This window comes from Antennarius striatus, chromosome 17 (genome assembly GCF_040054535.1).
Source record: "Antennarius striatus isolate MH-2024 chromosome 17, ASM4005453v1, whole genome shotgun sequence".
Lineage (NCBI taxonomy): Eukaryota > Metazoa > Chordata > Actinopteri > Lophiiformes > Antennariidae > Antennarius > Antennarius striatus.
The window spans coordinates 177,005-194,871 of record NC_090792.1 but is presented as its reverse complement, the minus strand read 5'-3'; the positions used below and the strand labels follow the sequence as shown (position 1 = coordinate 194,871).

Sequence of the window (17,867 nt, the reverse complement as noted above, 5' to 3'; positions counted from 1 at the left end):
GTGTTTAGCGACCGCGTGTAGCGTGTTGGGGACTGGAAGAGTGAGTTCAATAAGATATGATGTCAAGGACTTGGAGAATGTTTGGCATGTCAGGAACTGAGATTGGGACAGTGTCATATGTAATGGGCACAGGTCTATTTTGAGTCCTAAACATGAACGACATGATCATCAGCACCAGTCGGGTCTTTGGTGTGAGTAATGTCCTGACACCCAGACATTCCACATATGCTGTACGTCTTCTCCCAGCAACGACTCAGCCCTGTATGGACTCCCAGGGGCAGACTTCCTCTTACCTCGAAATCCAGCCTACTTTTTCCTGGGATGGATTTTTCCTTTTCGTAGGAAGTAAACGCCAAAACGGCTAATCTCAACGTACACAAACTCATTGTATTAATCTCCCATGTGTCCACATTAGGAGGAGTAAAGTTAATAATGCGTTACTCTATTGGAGTGATAGAGAACTTTCCATTACTGTTCAAATTGAATGGTATGGATGTCTTCAATGGAAAGTGGATACCTCAACATTTATGAACACTAGATGCTGGGCTGTTCACTGAGCTGTGAGGGATGTGAAGACTATGAAAGGACAGCTGATGGAAATTCCTGTTAGTCCTCTCTGTGCCTTACCTTTAAGGTGATGATCCACTGTGTGTTTCATGTGATGTGATTTCGCATTTCCACCACATCAAATCATTTTTCTCCAGAGTTGTGGAAGTCCTCCTACAGTCACCCTACAGTCACTGTGGGGCACAGAGTGACATCACTAAAAGATTTAGTGTGTTGGGAGGGCTTCAGTGATCAGGACTTGCATGTAGCATACATAGTCATTTTCTGCCATCATCAGCACTCAGGCGCTGTTCATATTTTATCAGCCATTATGTATGTATGAACTGTTCTCTCAGAGACGCGGTGAGAGTTGGTGAGTGATGGTTGGCCCCCGCTTTTGACTCGTAGTTCAGTGGCTTCCTCATTAGTGGAGACACACAGAGCAGAAGAGATGAAGTTTGTAAAGCTTATTAAATTCAGCTGTCTGGTCTCACTGCTGTGGTTATTACCGCGTTGCATCAACAGTAAATGAAGCTGCTGTTCATCTCTCTCCTACGCTGGAAGTCCCCACACTGTGTGTGTGTCAAATGGCACTATTGTATTTGTGTCAGTGACACAATTTTTTGGGGCATGTAATATGTAAGCACATCTCATCGTGTACAATGTCCCAATTCAGTGCAGTGTTACTGCAGGCTATTTTAAAAAGATGCTGGTCACTTCAGACGTCCGTCACTCTTTGCATTGCTATAACTGTATACCAGAAGAGCATTCCAGACATTACCCACAAGGCCTCTGTCCTGTATGCTGCAGCTGTTGACCTATCAATGAGGCCGGATTAACAGCTTAACAATGAACTACATGCTACAGTTTGTGACTGAAGGTTACAGATTGGTTGAAATGATGACTAGCAGGTATGGCACGCTGACAAATCCAAAATGTCCAAAAACGGAGTCGTTAGCTTAAGTAGAGAAGCAAATTCAGTGTTTCTAAATGGTTTGAAGTTCCAATGTGATGCTCTTTACCACCTTAACCAGATGGAACTTCAGCATCTGTGTAAGCTGTGTGAATGTGCTGGACTGTTGGAGGTGACTTGACACTTGGATGTTTGATGAACATGTCTCTGGGAAGTTCAGCATCACCTTCCTCTCAAGAGTTCTGGTAAGCCAGTTCTTAAGTTGAACCAGTTTTTAGGCTAAATATATAATAGGTTTTCTTTAGTTGGACTGGAAACATGTGACTCTGACATTCTTCCAACAATAAATAAGAAAACGATGTGACATGGCAGCTCTGGGGTTTGAGGGAATGAGGGTGTAGGGTTTCATGCCAGGCGCTGTTTATTTGTGAGAATGTTTGGCCTCTGGGATGTGACATGGCCAACTTTCTTCTCCTTCCCAGTATTAAGAGCATTGTTGTCTCTGTTAGCTGAGCAGAGATGAGCCCTACTGAGGGCTGTGGGAGAAGTGGGTCACCAGTGTGTTTGTGAGCTGATATTAATCTGTCCTTTGCTAGGACTTCACAGCAGATGTCAGTGTTGTAGGTATCAGCTGGATGTTGATACCTACCAAAATCACACTTTGAATTAAACACAAGGAAAGCATCTCATGGAAAAGCTTGTTATCCCATCAGACTGTAATGTTTATGTCAATCTAATCATCCACTTCTGCTTGGTCTTCTATTTCAATCGTTGCAACTTGTGCTGGTGGTTTGTGGCTTCTGTGAGGAAATCTAACATGTTTATGCTTATGATAATTAGTTTCAATCTGAAATGGCGCATGTTTTCGTGTTTTTGTAAAGAGCTACCATATTTATGTTGATCAAAGAAAAAAACCCTGAAATGCAAGTATAGTTGTATAAAAACCCACTTGAACATCTAGTGGTTTCACCATTAGGAATGTTCCTCACATTTTTAATGAATTGAACTAAATGAAATTAGTATTAATGTCATCCCTGGAGGACTGGAAACATCCCCCTCTCTTTTTCCAGTGGTTCAGCTGAGGTATTTCCTCTTTATGGGTGAGGTGGGTTACTGTGCCACATGGCCCTATAAAAACCAACAGAGCTTATATGTTTGATTTGAATGAGGCTGGAAGCCAATAAGACCGCAGAGAATTCTCAAATAGTGGCTCTGAATATAGTGCACGATATTAAAAGGACATTTAGCTGGTATCACTGCTATTTAAACATAATGCATGTTTTGGCAAAAATAACGCTAGAGAATAATTTGAACAGTTTAGGAATGATATATTTATAGCAGGTCATTCCTTACTGATGAGAAGCTTTGTATAACCTTTGCCAGTTTTTTCCTAGAGGGATAATATGTGTGCTTTATATACACTATTAATCTGTCCTTCGATTGGCTGTGTGACAGAAGCTGCTTGTAAACAAATGAAAGTGAGAAACGTCCCTCTGTCCAAATACAGTAATACCTCTGTACTCGACCATAATCCGTTCTGAGGTGGTGGTTGAGCACCGATTTGTTCGACCACCGAAACCAATTTTCCCATAAGAAATAATGGAAAGTATTTTAATCCGTTCTTACCATTTAGAAAAATACCTAAAATATTATAAGAGCGTGCATCTAAACAACAATGAAAACGTAAATGTGCACAAGCAGTACATGATAAAGATAAAGCATTATACACCATTTTGTATAATTTACTTCCGTTTCGGAGAGTGGTTGATGGCACTAGCGTCATCATGGAAGGGGAATCCCTTCCATGATGACGCTAGGTAACGCGCCTCCAGGGGTTTCCTCCCTTCTCTCTCTCTTCCGTGGAGGTGAATCTGGCTGGGCAGTAGCCTTCCTCTTTTCTTTAAGAAGGAACCTGTCCATTGTCAGTTGCTTCTACTTCAAGATAGTGGAAATGGTTGACTTTGTCATTTCGTACTGCGACGCGAGGTCGGACACTCGTACACCACTTTCATATTTTGCTATAATTTCCGTACGTCTTTGCGTACGTAATTTGCGTACGTGTTACTCCGCTGGCGGTCTGAGTCGAACTCACGCTTACCCGCTGGCCGAGGAGCGCAGCCGAGGAGCGCGTTCGGGTCGACTCGGCTAGTCGAGTACCGAAAATCTGTTCGGGGTCCGATACATTTTCTACTCTAATTTTTTGGTCGAGCACCGATTTGGTCGAGTATAGAGGCGGTCGAGTACAGAGGTATCACTGTACTACTGGAAAGGGAAATATGGAAATAGTGAAGCAACACCATTAACCAGCATTACAAACACGCTCAAGTTAAAGTAACATATGAAAGCTGTGGGTGTGCTAGCCTTATATGGATGGACGTATTACATTCATTTTTGTGTGAATAGCTCCTTCTATGCGTTCAGTTGCCCTATGGAAGTGGCTAGACCTTCATTGTTCTGTTAGGATCATTGATGACACTTGAGGCAATTTTTTATGTCCTTAAAGTCTGTTGTCATGTTTTTCCCAGATATCAAATATTATGATTTGTCTTCTGGTGTATAATTTGACCCTGTGGTCGGCCTAGACTATGTTCTGGTGACAACATTGGGTCTCAGTCTCCACTGATTCTGATTTTAGTGCAGAGAGCAAGTTAATGAGGGCTAACACGAGTGAAGGAATGAAGGGATCTTGATTTCGTTGATCGTAATAGAAAAAGGAGGGACATAAAGAGAAGAGTTGTTTTCTTATCTTTTGATTCTGGAGTCTTTCCTGGAAGATGCAACAAGGCAAAAGAGCTTTTATATTTCCTTACTAATTCCTTAATAATGGAGTGTGTGTGTCATGGCCCTGAATTTGTGTTCAGTAACTTATTCTAGACAGTCTCTTCTTCTTTCCCTTTGGGCTTTATTGTATAGAGATGTTAACAATCCCTTGTGTTTCGTCAAATACTTTGTGCTGTACTCTCTGTTGTACTGTCTGTGTTGTCCTGCCTGTTGTGCTGCCTGTGTTGTACTGCCTGTTGTACTGCCTGTGTTGTACTGCCTGTTGTACTGCCTGTGTTGTCCTGCCTGTTGCACTGTCTGTGTTGTATTGCCTGTTGTACTGCCTGTTGTACTGTCTGTGTTGTCCTGCCTGTTGTATTGCCTGTGTTGTACTGCCTGTGTTGTACTGCCTGTGTTGTACTGCCTGTTGTACTGCCTGTGTTGTCCTGCCGGTTGTACTACCTGTGTTGTACTGCCTGTTGTACTGTCTGTGTTGTACTGCCTGTGTTGTCCTGCCTGTTGTACTGTCTGTGTTGTACTGCCTGTTGTACTGTCTGTGTTGTACTGCCTGTTGTACTGCCTGTGTTGTCCTGCTGGTTGTACTGCCTGTGTTGTACTGCCTGTTGTACTGCCTGTTGTTGTGCCTGTTGTACTGTCTGTGTTGTACTGCCTGTTGTACTGTCTGTGTTGTACTGCCTGTGTTGTCCTGCCGGTTGTATTGTCTGTGTTGTACTGCCTGTTGTACTGTCTGTGTTGTACTGCCTGTTGTACTGCCTGTGTTGTACTGTCTATGTACTGTTGGTCAGAGAGGACTGTAATCTCATCTGTGCTGTATGCTTTGTATATGTGGTACACTAGACAATAAAGCTGACTTTGACTTCTCCCTTCAGGGTCTCCACAGCCAATCAGTGTCCTCCATCTAACCCTGTCTTCTGCATCCTCTTCTCTCACACCAACTACCTTCATGTCCTCTTTCACTAACTTATTCTATTCAGTCATGGGACATAAATTATAAACCTTAAGTTGGATTTGTGTTCCTGTGTTTTGGCTAAAACAGGCACATATCCATAAATGGATATATTTTTCTCAGTTCAATTTGTTACGCCAGTCAACATGGCTCATAATATTCTGGAGAAAACAAGGACTGTAAATCTAGCAGCATGTTGGACCATCAGAAAGGGCTACCCAGCAAAATTCAACCCAAATCCAGCCCCCCCCCCCCAGAGCTGTGTGGTACAGACCCCCAGAGGGCCCCGGGGCCCTGTGTGCGCTCACAACAATGGCAGGAATGCATCACATGTAAAGGGCTTGTGATGTAATGGCGGTTCCTCCGCTGTCAGCTCTGGTTATTTGTCAGTTGTTGCCGACATGGAGACCCGTGACGAACACGTGTGACGGTTTCTTCAGTCAGGAACGTTTTTGGTGGGAATTCCTTTTTGTGTGAATCTCTTTTGGATTTTGTGTCAACGTAATTTTCTTGTAATTTGGCTTTTATGAATAAATGTAATTTTTAAAAATCCAAAAAATCAAATCCTTCTCATCTTCCTCTTCCTCCTCCTCCTCCTCATCTTCCTCTTCCTCCTCTTCATCTTCCTCTTCCTCCTCTTCATCTTCCTCTTCCTCCTCTTCATCTTCCTCTTCCTCCTCTTCATCTTCCTCTTCCTCCTCCTCATCTTCCTCTTCCTCCTCCTCATCTTCCTCTTCCTCATCTTCCTCCTCCTCATCTTCCTCTTCCTTCTCATCTTCCTCTTCCTTCTCGTCTTCCTCTTCCTTCTCGTCTTCCTCTTCCTCCTCGTCTTCATCCTCCTCCTCTTCCTCCTCCTCCTCGTCTTCCTCTTCCTCTTCCTCCTCATCTTCCTCCTCCTCATCTTCCTCTTCCTTCTCGTCTTCCTCTTCCTTCTCGTCTTCCTCTTCCTCCTCGTCTTCATCTACCTCATCTTCCTCCTCCTCATCTTCCTCCTCCTCCTCTTCCTCCTCCTCCTCGTCTTCCTCTTCCTCTTCCTCCTCATCTTCATCTTCCTCATCTTCCTCCTCCTCATCTTCCTCCTCCTCCTCCACTGACCTACTTCATTGCGCTCGGTTGAGGTGATGAAGCTGAACTGACAGTAGTAGCTATCTTTCCTTTTTCCCACTCCCTCCCACACTCATTTCTGCCCCCCCCCCCCTCTGGTGCTTCAGGGGTCAGAATGCACATTTAGCCTAAAGACATGCTAATGTTGGAATCTTCTGTAGGTGTGTGTGTGTGTGTGTGTGTGTGTGTGTGTGTGTGTGTTGTCACAAGTTTGGAGCTTTGACATTGGCGTCAGTGAGAACACGGATCATGGACATAACAATAAAAACACGTAGAGCTGAAACACGTCTTATAGTCATGATTTGTTTCTTGGTGAAGGTTTAAGTTTACAGTGATATAAAAAATTAGAATTTGTTTTTCAGATTCAATGCCAAGATTTTATATTTGCGTTGCTCTTGCTGAGACAGTTTAAGAGGCGGACCTGCCAGTATAGTTTTTCGCATAAAGCCGTCCTGTGGAGCGACACGTGATTGGTTGATGATTCCACAGAGAGGACGGCGTTCATGACTCCTTCACAAAGAAAAACTGGCTGAGCTGCAACTATAGTTGTTTAGTAAACTTGACGCAATCCTGGCAACCTTTGGAAAATATTTAATATTTGTTGTTTTGTTGGTATTTCATTTGTAAGCCGACTTGTTTGTTCTGTCAAATACCTTAAAATGATACTGTCAGAGTTCATTTGACTGATTCATAACCATTAATGGAGTCAAACCTGTAACAACCTTGGAAGGAGTTGATGGTGAAGACTGATAATCCCACCCAAACCACGGAAGTAAAAAAAGATTGTTCAGACACGCCCCGTGTCGTCTGTATAGTCAAAGCTGGAGTAAATGTGAGTAAACATCGGATCGACTTTGCTTCAGACCAGGCGGGGCAGTGATACTCTGACAAACCAGTACGAGACCCAAGAGAAGGTGATGTGGTGTGATTTATTGCAGACTTTTCAATAAGCCACAGGTGACTTAGAATTTGCTGGACTGTCTGTTGAGTTTCCTGTGACTCCACAACTCTAAATGTTGAATGATACTTATGGGCGTCACAAGACGTGGTTAGGACTTCACTGGTGAAAGCACTTGAAAGTGTGTTCACAAATATGTAATGCTGACCTTCGAAGGTAAGAGACTTAACAGGTAATCAACATTACCGTCCCCCCAGTGGAAATCAGCCTATGTGTGATCCATTGCTTTTCCTGGGACATGGGTGGTATAGGCGATTCTTTTTCACAGCTCAGGACCTGCTGGAGGTCACGTTGCTACAGGAATGTAGCTTCATGCTGCTTGGACCATCCCTGACCTGGATCACACATTGGATCTCAGGTGTGTCCGTTCTCCATCCGACTGAGGTTTGGGATCTGCTCATTCAAGACGTATGCTAATGTTAAAGTAGAACTCCAAACGAACAACAGATTTTATGTTTGGGAGAAGAGATGTTTCTCACCTGAACTGGATTTTGGAGCCAGGCATGATTTGTGTGATTTATTTTTTTCTTAAGAAGTTTTTAACATCCATAAGTTGAAATGAAACTTCAATGACATTTGTGATTGAGGATGTCATTTTTTATGGACGGAAATAATTTTATGAATCAAATTTAGAGACAAACTGTTTACTACACTTAATTTTCTGACATCTTACAGATGCTGTTTTTTTCCTGTAGGAATGTATTAACAATTTGTCTTCATCAAAACATCCTGGAAATTAGATGTCATGGAAGCTGTTGTTAAACATTGTTACTGAAGTTAAGTTATGCCAAAAGTGTGTTATTGCAGATCTCTTAACATTGTATTCAATAAAAAATGTGAAATTAACATTTTTTTTTTGAGTATGGCACAAAGCTTGACTTACTACACCTGTCTTTGTTTTATTTTATTCTACCTCGCTTCAGAGCGGTGATGTGTTGTAACTGTCAGTGTTGGTGTGTTCGTCCGTTAGTCCACCAAATATCTTCACAACCGTTCAGATAGAAAGATGAAACAAAAAGCACATGACTCAGGCAGGAGAGGGGATGAGATGGTGACCTTGAGAACACTAGGTCAAGGTCAAATTTTAACTCTTGTACACTCAAGGAACCGGATAAGATAGAAAGACGAGGGAGAAGGCCAGTGTGAGTAAGACCATAGATCAAAGCTAGTGCTTTGATCAATGACAGTAGGTTAGAGCTTTGATCTTTGACCTATGTAGGTAGGTCAGGGTAAAATTTTCAATTTGGGGGTGTTGTGGGATGTTGAAGTCTGACTGCATTGGTTCTTGTTTCACTAATTTTTGATGTGCTTTTTATTTTTACTCAGTCGTTTGCTCTCTTCATCAAACCATGACTCTTGCTTTGTATCCATTTCATAGATAACATATGATGTAAATCTTGTCACACACCTTTTGATAATACGCAGCAGTCCATCAAGCAAGCAAATCATGTACTTTGGAGTAGACATGGGCTTAGAGACAGTATGGAGGAGGGCCAATCAAAATGATTGATGCTACTATCACAGGGTTTGATGGAGGAATGCTAATCCATTCAGTGTGATGGAACATCAGGGTGGGAGATGAAGGACGCAGTCGTGGACATGTGCAGTTTGGCTTGTGTATCCCAGGAGACACCAAAGAACAATGAAGTTACACAGGTCCCTCTTAGTATTCACCCTTCCTTGCCCTGTGTGTACGTACAGTGTAAACTGTGTGTGTGTGTATTCCTTGGCCTACTTTCCCTGGGCATGGGCTGGAAGACGGCTAGCAGAGCTGGTGTTGAGTGAAGGCTGGTGGCACGTGGGACTCTGTGGGACAGTGATTGAAATAGACACACACACACACACACACACACACACTGATTGTAGTTTTTGCTGAATGGATTTGGAGCCCTAGAAGTCTGGCCTCTCTTCCATTAGACTTAATAACTGCCTCATCGCTCACAGAGACATGACACCACTGCATCCTTACCTTCGTGATAATGTTGAGATGATCAGGAAGAACAATTGTAGTGACCATGAAGGGCTTCAGTGTCCATTCAGTCTGTATGAGGGGACAGAAGGGATCAGGGGGCTTTTTTCCTCACATCTCAGAAACAGGTCGACTGCCCTGATACCTCATGGGGCATTCAGGGACCGTCCCCTTGACGACCATCACACACCCGGTATCAACTGTACTTCACACACACACACACACACACACACACACACACACACACACACACACACACACACACACACACGTAGAAGACCTCAGTGAGCTAAAGCTGGCATGAGGAAACTGGAGAAATGTCTATAAAGTTGTAGACACGGAATGATTTCAGACTTGTGACGGTTACACAGGAATGTTCAACAAGTCAGGAAAACTTTCCCTCCTGTTATTTGTAGCTCACAGATCAGCTTCTCTGCGCCGGAGGAGACTGAAGAAGAGAAATGAGTCAACGACAGAAGGGCAAAATGAAATGTGGTGTTTTCTCCACTTCTTTCTTTTCCCTGTCGAGGGCCGAACACATTCATCAAGAATTCACCGTCGGCTATTTTTAGACTGCAGTGAGAACGCCGAGGCTGAACAAATGTGAGGGAGTGACGGTGGGCAGTCGGCTGCAGATTCTGGATCTATGTAGAAACCCGGGTCATAAAATTTCACTGCCATATTAAACAGCAAAACGTTGGCCAGCAATAAATACTTGTTTACTTGTGTACACAATGTTGGTCCAGACTTACAGCTAGGGGAAGAATAGAGGTGGTTTCTCTTTACACAGACAACAAAGTAAATTTAATCGGCAGCTTCATGACTTCCATTTTATTTCATATAAATGGCACTAAAATGGATTTCATGGACGAACATTTGAGCTGGATATTTTTGTTCATTTGCATTACGGCGTCGTTCATTCACAACTGTTCCACTTGAAAGACTTGTGGCACCCGTGTGAGCGGCTGTGGGTGTGAGTTTGCATTGTGTCAGTAAGTATGTGGTTGATAGGACGTAATATGGTGTAGAGTGCATTGTTCATGTAGACCACCCGTATCCCTTTCATAGCATAGAGGAAATCCTCCTGGGTGTCTCAGTCTATTCAGTTCTTTGTGCTCCTGCAGTGGGTATCATTCAGTACTTGAATTAAACACACACACACACACACACACACACAAACAAATTTCACTTCATTGCAGAAGCGATGGTACTGCTGGGCAGTGCTAGTCTGCACACACATGCAGACACACTGCACCAGCCCAATGGTGCCTCACGGACAAGAGAACCAGTGTCCAGACCAGTCCAGGAAGCTGACCAGCTGCTTCTCTGCCCTTTGATCCAGGCGTGTGTTTTATTATGTTTCTGATTATCTCCTAATCAGTTTGCAATGTCAGTGCTTGTTGGATCATCTTACTATTTAGTTGGTTATCTTCCTTTATTTAGCTGCTGTGTCCGATGCTGCTCAAGTATCTTCACATATTTTTTAACTAAGTCTAGTGCTGGAATCAGAATCTATTGCATTGAGTGCTCCACTTTGGTTTTCTTCTTTGTTTTCATGGTAGCATCGACAAGAATATTGTTTCATAATGACATTAACCCAACGGAGTCCACGACTGGAAAAAGCCCCGGACTGAGTTTTTGATTCTTTAAATAACACGCAAAGATTTACTTTCAGGTCTCTCCTGCAGTCTGCTGCTCTGCTAATCCCAAAACCGTTGTTTGCCATCACAGTCCTTCCAGGGAATTAGTAATCCATAATGGAGACTGGTATTATGTCCTGGCACGTGTTGAAATACGTTGATGGAAGCCTCATTGATTGTGTCTCTACAGTAGAATCCAGTTCTTAGCGTGTCAGAGGACAGAGACACCAACAAACAGCCATGAGGACAAATCAAGTCTAGATGCACTAAGTGTCACTAGAACACGTCTGCTGGACACGTGGACTGAATGTCACTAGAACACGTCTGCTGGACACGTGGACTGAGTGTCACTAGAACACGTCTGCTGGACACGTGGACTGAGTGTCACTAGAACATGTCTGCTGGACACGAGGGACGCCCGGACAATTCGACCAGCCTGAATTGTCAGTGTTTCTGTAACCTTTTCCTCTTTCTTTTTCAGATCATGCCCCCCAGATAGCAGTTTCATCTTCCGTTCCACTCCCCCCTCCCTGCCCCTGGCCCGACCTCCTGGTCCAGCGCATCACTGCCCCCTGTGTCACCACAGCCACCATGCCCCCCAGGAAGAGAACGCGGCCCGGCCTGGGCTTTTTGTGCTGCTTCGGCAGCAGTGAGCCCCCAGAGATCAACCTGAAGGACAGTGTCCCCCTCCAGCTGCTGGAGTTCAGCGCCCCCATGCCGCCGGCCGAGGAGCTACACGCACGTTTCTCTGAACTGGTGGTAAGTTCTAAAGAGTCCCATGATCTAGAATTATGACATCTGGAAAGTGTCTGGTCAGCAAACATGTCCACATTGGATGGACCAGTCGGGTCCACATTCTGTGGTCTCACACACTCCTTTGGTTCACTGGCTGCCATCTTACTCTTGCTGTGTTGTTCAAGAGCCTCATTACATCAGTAGAACCAGCAGTTTGGAAAACGTATAGGAAACACTCTGTTTAAGCTCCACTTCCACCAGTTTTCCATCCAGTGAATCATTTATAGGGTTCTTTTCAAAGTAATTCAACTCTGTGCAGTGGTTGAAGCTGCTATGGAAGAATATCCAGACTTAAGACATGCTCAAAGTGAAAACACTTGCAGAACACAGTTGGCTCAGAGGAATACTGCAGTACATTGTGTTTAATGCCTTGAAACCCTTTTTCCTAATGTTGATTCAGGCCCACATTTTCCCTTCCTCACTTTGTTTTGTTTGTTACCCCGACCCAACAGAGTTGGGGACAGACATTGGACGTCCTGGTGGTTGGATGGACCATATCCCAATTTTACCACAAACTGATCCTCCTTAAATTCAGAGACTCATCTTTCCCACGACACTCTGCCCTTCTTTGCTTCACATGTACAGATCCCACCTGTTGGGGGGGGGGGGGGTTGCTGGACTGTATTGGTACCAGACTTAGTATGGCGGTTTAGGACAGGTGAGGGATCAGGTGAGGTATTTGGTGAGGGATCAGGACGCAGATGTCAGGTTGGAGTCTCCTGGGGTTTGAGCTGCCAAACAACCCACCTCTGGCTCTGCTGGACCAACAGGGCTGTTCTGTTTCAGCCCCCTTTTTGCTCGGTTTCTGTCCTGGTTTGTTTGTCTCCATCACAGAACTTAATTCAAATTCAAATTTAATTATTTTCTGCAAGTTCAAACATGGAATTGTTTAACTTCACTGCTTGCAGGATGTATTAATCTTCCAAATGTATGAGTCAGGTCAGAATTAAAATGATTATCTTCTGTCCAGACGTCAGTCTTCCCATGAAGGGACAGTTTCATTCCTGTTTGATTTGCTCTTGTGTTCATTTGATTCTTTATAATCACCAGACATTAATGACTGTAGTGCCCCTTCCTGAGCAGCGTAACATTAACACGAACACCTCATGGATGCAGAGTCCACGTGATGTTAACATGACTCAGCAGATCCCAGACTAACCCAGTGCTTCTCAGTTATTTTCTGTTTTGCCCCCCCCAAGAAAGAAGAAAAAAATTGTGCACCCCTACTCTCCGCCACGACTATAAATGATATCAGTTGTCTATGAAATTGTTACGTACACCTCTGCATAACATTGGATCCTTATTAACATTTAAAAATATATATATATATAGTTCAACTTATAACAAAGAATAATTTTATTAACATTAACTCTCAATTAACTTTCTATTAACTCTCAATATTTTTTTAATTGAGAGCAGAAAAGTAAATTGATGAACTTAATCAGGTAAATTGATTAAGCTCATCAATTTACCTGAAATAAAAAAAACAACAACCTTGTTTACACTATAAACATTGTGGACACTTATATTTGATATTGAAAAATAAAATCAATAATATCAAATTTAAATTCAGTTCAGCAACATTAACTGGTGAGCACAATATACAAGATAAAAATGAATAAAACAAACTGCTGATTTTTTCTTTTTTATTGGAATGATGTGTCAAGATTAATAAATCAGAATTAATAAATCAGGATTATTAAATCAGGATTAATAAATCAGGATTAATGTCTATGAGTTCATTCAGGCAGTCACAGCTGTTCAAAGGTTTAAAGCGTGAAACTGAACTCTCAGCTCCTACTTAATGTTTCAGCTCCTGCTCTGGTGGGGGGGTCACTGAGCAGTTTGGTACTCCACCTTATATGACGCTAGCAGCTCTCTGGTTTCTCCCTGGAAGCATTCGATGAGGCGAATGCTGAACGCTGAATTCTGAATGTTTTGTTCTTTGTTATCTGAGAAATTTCTCAGAGTAAATAAATAAACCAGAGTAATCAAATATAAAGTGTTGTGTCAGACTCTTGATGACCAGGAAGTTCATCAGCGTGTCATTCAGGTCAGTGTGGTGGAACACCTCAATTGGTTCAAGCTGGGCTTAGCCTCTACCCCCCCAGGAGGAAATACACTCAGCAGAGATAGAGATGTAAAAGTTACCATACACTACTACTCTATTTTATGTCATTATGTGTTTTTATGTCCTGCTATTATTTCTGGTCAGTCTTTGGCAATAGTACTTTAGTATTTAGAGTAGTAATGGAATTTAAATGACCTCAAATAGCAATTATAGATGGCACTGATGATAGATAGCGTAAATAACGATTTATGAACTATTCAGCTTACGAACAGCCTCTTGGAACCCATCGTGTTGGTTGCATGTAACAGTAACGCCATGTAAATAATTTGTTTTCCCAACGAGGAAAAAGAAATTAGGCACAAAAATTGCATGAAATGTTTTTAAATAAATTTTATATATTGTGGCTTTGTTAAGATTAGATTCAGGCCCCCTTGTTATTCATGACCCCAAAAGAATAATGTTAAGAATCCATATACGTATGTTGATGATGCTCAGCAGATCTTGTGTAAAGCAGCTTCCTGTCAGAGAAGAATTCTACTGAATCATATGGAAGCATCCCTTCCTGCTTAAGTTGTCTTCTTATTGAACTCCAAAAAAAGGAAAAGATTTTTTCTGGGAGCTTAGTTTTAGCCAAAAACTAGCATTCACTCTAGAAATGTGTACTACCAACACCACTTCAGCTATTAAATAGTTAGTGAGCTGCTCAGCTTTAATTGATCAGAAGGCCATTTGGTGCTGTCCAGTCCAGAGCTGAAGTAGTTTTCATTCAAACAATAACCTGCTGTTCAGGCTTCGTATACAGGTGGAAGCACATACTTCAAGTCACTGTTAGCCTGATAATTTGGAGACGAAAGCTTCTGATATTTACTCAAAATTTAAGAAAACAAACAACTGAATTCTGCCAAAAGTTGTTTCTACATAATCACATTTCTCTTGTTCTTTAATGCTGAAAAAATGATGACCCAGCTCGACGGTCAATCATCTCATGACAGTCTGGGTACTATCTGCCTAGATGTAATGCATGGAAATGCACACAGTCTGCAGTCATCTGGCAAAGTTATTGTCCTTCACATCTGTTTTCCTGATCCTGAGCTGACATGCTGACATATTTGAACACTTATCCAAAAATTTGTAGAATCAGACCTCAAGCAGCCGCTCAGTCTGGACACAGTTCTTGTAAAGCTGATGCAGGAGAGGTAGTAGCTGTTCTCCAGAGGAGGAAATGAAGAAAAATACAGAATAACATAACATGGTGTGTTCCCATGGAAACAGTAGACAGGAATTATTGTTAAAAAAGACTTTCCTGAGGAGGAGAGTGAGACTTAGTGGAGCCTTCGGAGTGGAGCGACAGATCTGGGCCAAACAGAGAACACCACCTCCATGTGTCCTCAGGTCCATAATGGAGGGTACAGCTACTGGGTCTCACACTTCTAGCAAAAGAAAGGAGCTGACAGGAGTGTTGATGAAAACTTGTTGGCCATTCTTTGCTGTAATATCTTGTCTGTTGAGCATTACTTGTTGCTTTCGGTTGTAAATGGAATAAACTGAAGATGAGCTGCTTTAGATGACGGTTGGGGCAGAAGAAAGAGACCTGTTACACTGGTGATGAAGTAAGTAGTTCCCATGAAATATATTCAAGCCTATTATAGTCAAACAATGGAGTTCTCAGATTCATAACCTAATATAAAATTAATTTGTCCTTCATGCAAACAGGTTGAAATAAATGCAACAGCCTTTTACAACTGCTATGGTGTAAATGAATGAGAATCTGCATAAATCTAACCTCTAGTGACTTCTATGCTTCTTCATAATGCTTTCACAGTTACAGAACAAATTGGGTGCAAAAAGAAATATATTGTTGAAAGTTACAAACCAGTGCTGAAGAACAAGAATGTGATCCATTCTCGATGTGCAGACAATTCCATTCATTGTGAATGTACAAGAACATATCCAGGTTACGGTTACGAAAAACTGGCATTAAAGCCTCGTGTTCCAGGAACAACCATGTAAATGAACCTGGAAGTGAGGACCACTGACTTGGAGAGAATGAGCAAAGACCATATTGCAGGAGTTTTGGATTGCATTCATTTTACTTCATATTTGCTGGCAGCTTTACAATGTCTTGTCAGCAAATGGGCCTTCTGGTTTTGGTTCTGGATACATTTTAAACCCTTACTTCTCGCTGTTGTTCAAAGTCCTTAAATTGTCCATGTGTAAAAATTGGCAATCCATTAAGATCAAGGACTGTTTTATTTGTGTGTATGTAGACAGTTAAATTTTAGCATTTTATTGAAATTGTAGTAACAATTACATTTACTTCATTGACAAGGACCCTTTTCAGTCATTTTTCTGGTGTTTTGGGAAAGCAAATTTATTTTTCATTCTCAAACCAAAATGTAAGGTTTTCTGGGGGGACAGCAGTGAGTACAGGACATTTGCTTTGGAAATGTTCAACATATGGTCACAGTGTGTCGGCACATTTGAAACCCACCTTACAGTGAAGCACTGAAGTGTGAACGGTTTCCAAACAGAGATGTAAACATGGAAGGAGACACAATATGCAGTGAGGCGGTCATCGTAGACAATCTGCTGTGGAATCAAATCCAGTCGCTGACGTTGGATCGTGCTTTTAGTTGGACCGCACCAAGACTACCAGGGGCCAAGTCTGTGTGAACATCTGTAAGGCAGTATTTCATTTTCATACAAGCTGCAAATGAATGTCCCCCCCCCCCCCCCCCCCTTAAAGTCAGACTAGTTCTGTTCTTATTAAAAAGGGATTCCCCATCTTTCATCCATCTGCAATGAATTGTGGTAAGATCACAGAGGATATCATTTACAGTATACGCTGCCAAATTGGTGCAACTAAATGAGGTCCACTAGTGACCTGGCCAACATCTGGAAGTTACAGAACATCAGATTAGTGTCCCCCCTTTTTTCTGCTTTGTTTGCCTGTCTCTCTAAACATAAGACACTCATTTGGGGCAGTTATAATCCCACTGTTCTGGGCCGTCCATCAGCTGTCCGGTGTCAGGGGTAAAACCTTTAACTCATTGGCTGCCAGTTGTTCGTAGCTTTGGTGAACTTTCTCCAAGGCTCCAGACATTTATTGGTGTTTTCTTTCTTGTCTTGACCCAATCACAAGATGGTTGTCTCAGAGTGACCCCCGTTTGCTCGAGGGTGACCGCTGACACATACTTTAATGCATCATCTTCCTCTAATTCTACATCTTCTGTTCCGTAACTGGATCAGTCGTGTTAACGATAAATTCCATGATTAGGAGCTTGTTTATCTATATTTTTCAGTGGTAGCCATTGAGCTAATAGTCTCCATAGGACTCCCCATCGCTCCTTGTGGTTGCAGTTATATTTTGTACACAAAACTGCAATCACAAGTTGGCTTTTTTTCTCCTGAAACCTCTACTTAGTCCTCTAGGGAAGCTAGTCTCTGTGAAACATAAATCCTCTCCTGAATACCCCCCAGTGTGAGTTTTGAGCCGGACGTGAATCAAAATGAGTTGCATTACAGGATGGGATGGCAGTGTCTCCACCTCTGAGCCTGTGGGAGTGGCTTTGATCCACGGCGCTGTGACCAGCCGTCCTTCTTTCTATTGCCTTCGCTGACTGTTCATTTCCTGTCTGTCCTGTTACTTCTGTTCTACAAGTGGACAAGTGTTGGTTTGACTTTACTTTTTAGAGACTTTTTCTTTGCCCTGTGCTAACTGCCAGACCTCGTCGTGAGGCTCAGCCTGACGTCACGCCTGCTCACATCCATGTACAGACAAAACACTGAATCTCAATCGGGTCAATAATGGCAGCTACAGCTTCCTGTAGGTCCTTTGGAGGCTTCATATGACTTCCTGCTATTTTGCCTGTGTTTCCTCTGCTGTCCAGTTTGACCTGCAGCCAGCTGCAGGACACCCATCATGTATGTACGCAGTGATCATGTCAGAGAGACCCTCCCAACCAGTGGGTGTAATACCACTTCACGGATCAAGTAAATGCTGTTTATACCATTTTTGAACTCTTCCTTTGGGTAATCAATTATTATTTACATACCAATATAATTGCCTTTTGGTGTTCTATTGACAATAATTTATGTAAATTTCATTGAGATAAAGTATCATGTTGATACTTTACCTCAATCT

At 42.5% G+C, this 17,867-nt stretch overlaps 1 protein-coding gene across 4 annotated transcripts in view; it reads left to right on the top strand.

The window, feature by feature from the left end:
* Nucleotides 1–17,867, top strand: part of daam2 (dishevelled associated activator of morphogenesis 2) — a 101,982-nt gene that overhangs the window by 20,680 nt on the left and 63,435 nt on the right. For all 4 annotated transcript variants that reach the window (XR_011038634.1, XM_068339671.1, XM_068339674.1 and 1 more), the window contains exon 2: nt 11,339–11,616. Coding sequence is in view for 3 of the 4 variants with exons in the window: in XM_068339671.1 (XP_068195772.1) it covers nt 11,449–11,616 (168 nt within the window). In the remaining variant the exon portion in view is untranslated. The remainder of the gene's footprint in view (nt 1–11,338; nt 11,617–17,867) is intronic.